This window comes from Haliotis rufescens, unplaced genomic scaffold (genome assembly GCF_023055435.1).
Source record: "Haliotis rufescens isolate VD_foot unplaced genomic scaffold, xgHalRufe1.0.p SCAF_67, whole genome shotgun sequence".
Classification (NCBI taxonomy): domain Eukaryota; kingdom Metazoa; phylum Mollusca; class Gastropoda; order Lepetellida; family Haliotidae; genus Haliotis; species Haliotis rufescens.
This window is the reverse complement of record NW_025964358.1, coordinates 2090726-2098931: the sequence shown is the minus strand read 5'-3', so window position 1 is coordinate 2098931 and position 8206 is coordinate 2090726. Positions and strand designations below refer to the sequence as shown.

At 39.5% G+C, this 8206-nt stretch overlaps 1 protein-coding gene across 1 annotated transcript; it reads left to right on the top strand.

Moving 5' to 3' along the window:
• The first annotated feature begins 4632 nt into the window (after positions 1 to 4632).
• On the top strand, positions 4633 to 6878 carry LOC124121051. Its single transcript, XM_046483999.2, has 2 exons — positions 4633 to 4649; positions 5159 to 6878. The coding sequence occupies exons 1-2, from the start codon at positions 4633 to 4635 to the stop codon at positions 6876 to 6878; spliced, it is 1737 nt and encodes a 578-aa protein (XP_046339955.2).
• The last annotated feature ends 1328 nt before the right edge of the window (positions 6879 to 8206 follow it).

Here is an 8206-nt window from a genome sequence, read left to right as displayed (position 1 = left end):
CTCTGAATCATTGCAGGTTGTATAACACCACTGAATCATTCCAATTTATATAGCACCTCTGAATCATTCCAGTTGATATAGCATCACTGAATTATTCCAGTTTATATACCACCACCGAATCATTCCAGTTTATATAGCATCACTGAATCATTCCAGTTTATATAGCACCACTGAATCATTCCAGTTTATATAGCACCACTAAATCATTCCAGTTTAAATAGCACCACTGAATCATTCCAGTTTATATAGCATCACTGAATCATTCCAGTTTATATAGCATCACTGAATCATTGCAGTTTATATAGCACCTCTGAATCATTGCAGTTTATATACCACCACTGAATCATTCCAGTTTATATAGCACCACTGAATCAATTCCAGTTAATATAGCACCTCTGAATCATTGCAGTTTATATACCACCACTGAATCATTCCAGTTTATATAGCACCTCTGAATCATTCCAGTTGATATAGCATCACTGAATTATTCCCGTTTATATAGCACCACTGAATCATTCCAGTTTATATACCACCACAGAATCATTCCAGTTTATATACCACCACTGAATCATTCCAGTTTATATAGCATCACTGAATCATTCCAGCTCATAAAACACCCCTGAATATTATTCCAGTTTATATACCACCACTGAATCATTCCAGTTTATATAGCATCACTGATTCATTCCAGTTTATATACCACCACTGAATCATTCCAGTTTATATAGCATCACTGAATTATTCCCGTTTATATAGCACCACTGAATCATTCCATTTTATATACCACCACTGAATCATTCCAGTTTATATAGCATCGCTGATTCATTCCAGTTTATGTACCACCACTGAATCATTCCAGTTTATATAGCATCACTGAATTATTCCCTTTTATATAGCACCACTGAACCATTCCAGTTTATATAGCACCACTGAATCATTCCAGTTTATTTAGCATCACTGAATCATTCCAGTTTATATACCACCACTGAATCATTCCAGTTTATATAGCATCACTGAATCATTCCAGCTCATAAAGCACCACTTAATATTATTCCAGTTTACATACCACCACTGAATCATTCCAGTTTATATAGCATCACTGATTCATTCCAGTTTATATAGCACCACTGAATCATTCCAGTTTATATAGCATCACTGAATCATTCCAGTTAATATATCACCTCTGAATCATTCCAGTTTATATACCACCACTGAATCATTCCAGTTTATATAGCACCTCTGAATCATTCCAGTGTATATACCACCACAGAATCATTCCAGTTTATATACCACCACTGAATTCTTTACAGTTTATATAGCACCTCTGAATCAATTCCAGTTTATGTAGCACCTCTTAATCATAGCAGGTTATATAACACCACTGAATTATTCCAATTGATATAGCACCTCTAAATCATTCCAGTTGATATAGCATCACTGAATCATTCCAGTTTATATAGCATCACTGAAGCATTGCAGTTAATATAGCACCACTGAATTATTCCCGTGTATATAGCACCACTGAATCATTCCAGTTTATATAGCATCACTGAATCATTCCAGTTTATATACCACCACTGAATCATTGCAGTTTATGTAGCACCTGTGAATTATTCCCGTTTATATAGCACTTCTGAATCATTCCAGTTTATATACCACCACTGAATCATTCCAGTTCATTTAGCATCACTGAATCATTCCAGGTCATAAAGCACCACTTAATATTATTCCAGTTTATATACCACCACTGAATCATTCCAGTTTATATAGCATCACTGATTCATTCCAGTTTATATACAACCACTGAATCATTCCAGTTTATATAGCATCACTGAATTATTCCCGTTTATATAGCACCACTGAACCATTCCAGTTTATATACCACCACTGAATCATTCCAGCTCATTTAGCATCACTGAATCATTCCAGGTCATAAAGCACCACTTAATATTATTCCAGTTTATATACCACCACTGAATCATTCCAGTTTATATAGCATCACTGATTCATTCCAGTTTATATACAACCACTGAATCATTCCAGTTTATATAGCATCACTGAATTATTCCCGTTTATATAGCACCACTGAACCATTCCAGTTTATATACCACCACTAAATCACTCCAGTTTATTTAGCATCACTGAATCATTCCAGTTTATATACCACCACTGAATCATTCCAGTTTATATAGCATCAATGAATCATTCCAGCTCATAAAACACCACTTAATATTATTCCAGTTTATATACCACCACTGAATCATTCCAGTTTATAAAGCATCACTGATTCATTCCAGTTTATATACCACCACTGAATCATTCCAATTTATATAGCATCACTGAATTATTCCCGTTTATATAGCACCACTGAACCATTCCAGTTTATATACCACCACTAAATCTCTACAGTTTATTTAGCATCACTAAATCATTCCAGTTTATATACCACCACTGAATCATTCCAGTTTATATAGCATCAATGAATCATTCCAGCTCTTAAAACACCACTTAATATTATTCCAGTTTATATACCACCACTGAATCGTTCCAGTTTATATACCACCACTGAATCATTCCAGTTGATATACCACCACTGAATCATTCCAGTTTATATAGCACCACTGAATCAATTCCAGTTAATATAGCACCTCTGAATCATTGCAGGTTGTATTACACCACTGAATCATTCCAATTTATATAGCACCTCTGAATCATTCCAGTTGATATAGCATCACTGAATCATTCCAGTTTATATAGCACCTCTGAATTATTCCCGTTGATATAGCACCACTGAAACATTCCAGTTTATATAGCATGACTGATTCATTCCAGTTTATATACCACCACTGAATCATTCCACTTGATATACCACCACTAAATCATTCCAGTTAATATAGCAACACTGAATCCATTCCAGTTAATATATCACCTCTTAATCATTGCAGGTTGTATAACACCACTTAATCATTCCAATTTATATAGCACCTCTGAATCATTCCAGTTTATATAGCACCTCTGAATTATTCCCGTTGATATAGCACCACTGAATCATTCCAGTTTATACAGCATCACTGAATCATTCCAGTTTATATAGCATCACTGAATCATTCAAGTTTATATACCACCACTGAATCATTGCAGTTTATATAGCACCTCTGAATCATTCCAGTTTATATAGCACCACTGAATCATTGCAGTTTATATAGCACCTCTGAATCATTCCAGTTTATATACCACCACAGAATCATTCCAGTTTATATACCACCACTGAATCATTACAGTTTATATAGCACCTCTGAATCAATTCCAGTTTATGTAGCACCTCTTAATCATAGCAGGTTGTATAACACCACTGAATCATTCCAATTGATATAGCACCTCTGAATCATTCCAGTTGATATAGCATCACTGAATCATTCCAGTTTATATAGCATCACTGAAGCATTGCATTTAATATAGCACCACTGAATTATTCCCGTTTATATATCATCACTGAATCATTCCAGTTTATATACCGCCACTGAATCATTGCAGTTTATATAGCACCTCTGAATTATTCCCGTTTATATAGCACCACTGAATCATTCCAGTTTATATACCACCACTGAATCATTCAAGTTTATTTAGCATCACTGAATCATTCCAGTTTATATACCACCACTGAATCATTCCAGTTTATATGCCACCACTGAATCATTCCAGTTTATATACCACCACTGACTCATTCCAGTTTATATACCACCAATGAATCATTCCAGTTTATTTACCACCAATGAATCATTCCAGTTTATATAGCACCACTGAATCATTCCAGTTTATATAGCACCACTGAATCATTCCAGTTTATATAGCATCACTGAATCATTCCAGTTGATATAATACCACTGAATCATTCCAGTTGATATAGCACCTCTGAATCATTCCAGTTTATATAGCATCACTGAATCATTCCAGTTTATATAATACCACTGAATCATTCCAGTTGATATAGCACCTCTGAATCATTCCAGTTTATATAGCATCACTGAAGCATTGCAGTTAATATAGCACCACTGAATTATTCCCGTTTATATAGCATCACTGAATCATTCCGATTTATATACCACCACTGAATCATTGCAGTTTATATAGCACCTCTGAATTATTCCCGTTTATATAGCACCACTGAATCATTCCAGTTTATATACCACCACTGAATCATTCCAGTTGATTTAGCATCACTGAATCATTCCAGTTTATTTACCATCACTGAATCATTCCAGTTTATATGCCACCACTGAATCATTCCAGTTTATATACCACCACTGAATCATTCCCGTTTATATACCACCACTGAATCATTCCATTTCATATAGCACCTCTGAATCATTCCAGTTGATATAGCACCACTGAATCATTCCAGTTTATATAGCACCACTGAATCATTCCAGTTTATATATCATCACTGAATCATTCCAGTTTATATAACACCACTGAATCATTCCAGTTTATATACCACCACTGAATCATTCCAGTTTATATAGCACCACTGAATCATTCCAGGTTATATAGCATCACTGAATCATCATCGAAACTCTCTTCAGACAGTTGACAGTCGCATCACCAACTGCCGCATGCATTCTGCCAGTCTTCATGCCTATAGCGGGGCCGTAGGGGAGTCTGGTAGCTAAAGCGTTTTCTTGCCACCCGGGCTCGATTCTCCTCTTAGGTACAACGCGTGAAGCCAATATCTGGTGTCCTTGATATTGCTGAAAACGGCGTAAAACCATACTCACTCATTGATCCTCTGCATGATGCAACGCCCCTTTAGTCAAGTGGATACAGCGTCTCCCCGGAGAGCGGAAGGTGGGTGGTTCGATGTCCGGCCGCGTTAACTACAACAGACTTTAAGAGGCCGCGTCATACCAAACAAAAATAAAGTGCAGTCTTTGCAGATTTGGATAGACGGTAACACCGATAATGCATATGTTGCGGCGCGTAAATAAGGTTCATTTGCACTATTGTCACTATCAAAGGCTGAAACGACAATACAGCGGAGGCGGAGCCTTTATATACAGAGGCCTCTTTGGAGGAAATTATCTCCAAACCTTTTATCGCACAAGCCCGCACTCTAGAAGGCAAGCCTCCGTTCACTTTCATGGTCGGCTGCACAAAGCAGGAGTAGGGAAGAGTATGAGTACCAAGTGGGGATTCTAGAAGAGTATGAGTCCCAAGTGGGGATTCTAGAGGAGTATGGGTGCCAAGTGGGGATTCTAGAAGAGTATGAGTACCAAGTGGGGATTCTAGAAGAGTATGAGTACCAAGTGCGGATTCTAGAAGAGTATGAGTCCCAAGTGGGGATTCTAGAAGAGTATGAGTACCAAGTTGGGATTCTAGAAGAGTATGAGTCCCAAGTGGGGATTATAGAAGAGTATGGGTGCCAAGTGGGGATTCTAGAAGAGTATGAGTCCAAAGTGGGGATTATAGAAGAGTATGAGTCCCAAGTGGGGATTCTAGAAGAGTATGAGTATCAAGTGGGGATTCTAGAAGAGTATGAGTACCAAGTGGGGATTCTAGAAGAGTATGAGTACCAAGTTGGGATTCTAGAAGAGTATGAGTCCCAAATGGGGATTATAGAAGAGTATTGGTGCCAAGTGGGGATTCTAGAAGAGTATGAGTCCAAAGTGGGGATTATAGAAGAGTATGGGTGCCAAGTGGGGATTCTAGAAGAGTATGAGTCCCAAGTGGGGATTCTAGAAGAGTATGAGTATCAAGTGGGGATTCTAGAAGAGTATGAGTACCAAGTGGGGATTCTAGAAGAGTATGAGTCCCAAGTGGGGATTCTAGAAGAGTATGAGTGCCAAGTGGGGATTCTAGAAGAGTATGAGTGCCAAGTGGGGATTCTAGAAGAGTATGAGTCCCAAGTGGGGATTCTAGAAGAGTATGAGTACCAAGTGCGGATTCTAGAAGAGTATGAGTCCCAAGTGGGGATTCTAGAAGAGTATGAGTACCAAGTTGGGATTCTAAAAGAGTATGAGTACCAAGTGGGGATTCTAGAAGAGTATGAGTGCCAAGTGGGGATTCTAGAAGAGTATGAGTACCAAGTGCGGATTCTAGAAGAGTATGAGTACCAAGTTGGGATTCTAGAAGAGTATGAGTACCAAGTGGGGATTCTAGAAGAGTATGAGTACCAAGTGGGGATTCTAGAAGAGTATGAGTGCCAAGTGAGGATTCTAGAAGAGTATGAGTGCCAAGTGGGGATTCTAGAAGAGTATGAGTCCCAAGTGCGGATTCTAGAAGAGTATGAGTGCCAAGTGGGGCTTCTAGAAGAGTATGAGTACCAAGTGGGGATTCTAGAAGAGTATGAGTCCCAAGTGGGGATTCTAGAAGAGTATGAGTGCCAAGTGGGGATTCTAGAAGAGTATGAGTCCCAAGTGCGGATTCTAGAAGAGTATGAGTGCCAAGTGGGGCTTCTAGAAGAGTATGAGTACCAAGTGCGGATTCTAGAAGAGTATGAGTCCCAAGTGGGGATTCTAGAAGAGTATGAGTGCCAAGTGGGGATTCTAGAAGAGTATGAGTCCCAAGTGGGGATTCTAGAAGAGTATGAGTGCCAATTGGGGGTTCTAGAAGAGTATGAGTACCAAGTGGGGATTCTAGAAGAGTATGAGTACCAAGTGGGGATTCTAGAAGAGTATGAGTACCAAGTTGGGATTCTGGAAGAGTATAAGTACCAAGTGCGGATTCTAGAAGAGTATTTGTACGAAGTGGGGATTCTAGAAGAGTATGAGTACCAAGTGGGGATTCTAGAAGAGTATGAGTACCAAGTGGGGATTCTGGAAGAGTATGAGTACCAAGTGGGGATTCTGGAAGAGAATAAGTACCAAGTGGGGATTCTATAGCAGTTTAAGTGCAAGTGGGGATGGCGCCCCAGTCTACTTCACCTCATCTCCCCACTGACTAACCAACGCCTGGAGTCTATTTTATCCCCTACCCGCCCTCTGACGAACCAGCGCCTCAATCTACTTCACAACCGCCCCCAGACTAACCAAACGCCCGTTATGACGGCGGTCTGGAAAATAATCGAGTCTAGACCAGACAATCCAGTGATAAGCATCATGAGCATCGATCTACACACAATTGGGATACGATGACATGCATCAACCAAGTCAGCGAGCCTGACCACCCGATCCCGTTAGTCGCCTCTTACGACACGCACAGTCGCCCTTTAAGGCAAGCATGTGTTGCTGAAGACTTATTCTAAACACGTGTCTCCTGTTCGGAAATTATCTATTGATAACGGGAACGGATTTGAATCTATTGCGTTGTGCATGCACTCTTAATGTTATTAGGCTATCTTGTCTAGCCGCGATAGCACGTTGGTCGCGTTTGTGCACGTGCATCGCGTGCTGATCATGCATGATGTGTAATTTTATTGCGATCAGATGTTGCGTTCGGATGCAAAGCCACGGTATTGTAAATGTACACTTCAACGACACCTACGTTCCAATCATATTTCCCTTAGTTTTTGTAGGTGGTATGTCTTTATCGTGCCATACTGTATAGTCTGAAAGTTAATTTAAGGTACCGACGTTTACTACAATATCTGAAAAACTATTGGACCTATTCCAGTCAAAGTTGTTATGAGATCATTAAACAGTCATACATAACTGGATATTACATTTAAAGACAATCGGTGCATGAATAAAAAATCTGTCTATTTAGCTCTCACTATATTTCATCAACAACCAAGACCTGTTCGTCACGGGTGGAACGAGCATTCATTGTAACAGCCATCTGCATAATGCTACCCCTGCGTCACAGGGCCATATGACACAGTTGAACAAATCAACTCAACTCGAAAGGTTGCACGGGAATCACGCACGCACGAATACGGTGTTAGCATTAGATTTCATGATGTCTCAGCGCAAGCATCTTTCCGCTGACTATACATGCAACACGTGTCAAAATATTTCTTCGCCTTCTTCAATGAAGTCGCCTCGTGATCAGCATCGGTTGCCATGGGCCAGTTCTAGTTTCCAGGGGTGTGATGGGATGTTTGTTGTTTAACGCCACACTCAGCAATATTCCAACTCTATGACCGCGGTCTGTAAATAACCGAGTCTGGACCAGACAATCCAGTGATTGCGTCATGAGCATCAATGCACGCAATTGGGATACGATGACATGCATCAACCAAGTCAGCGTTTCTGACCACTCTATCCCGTTA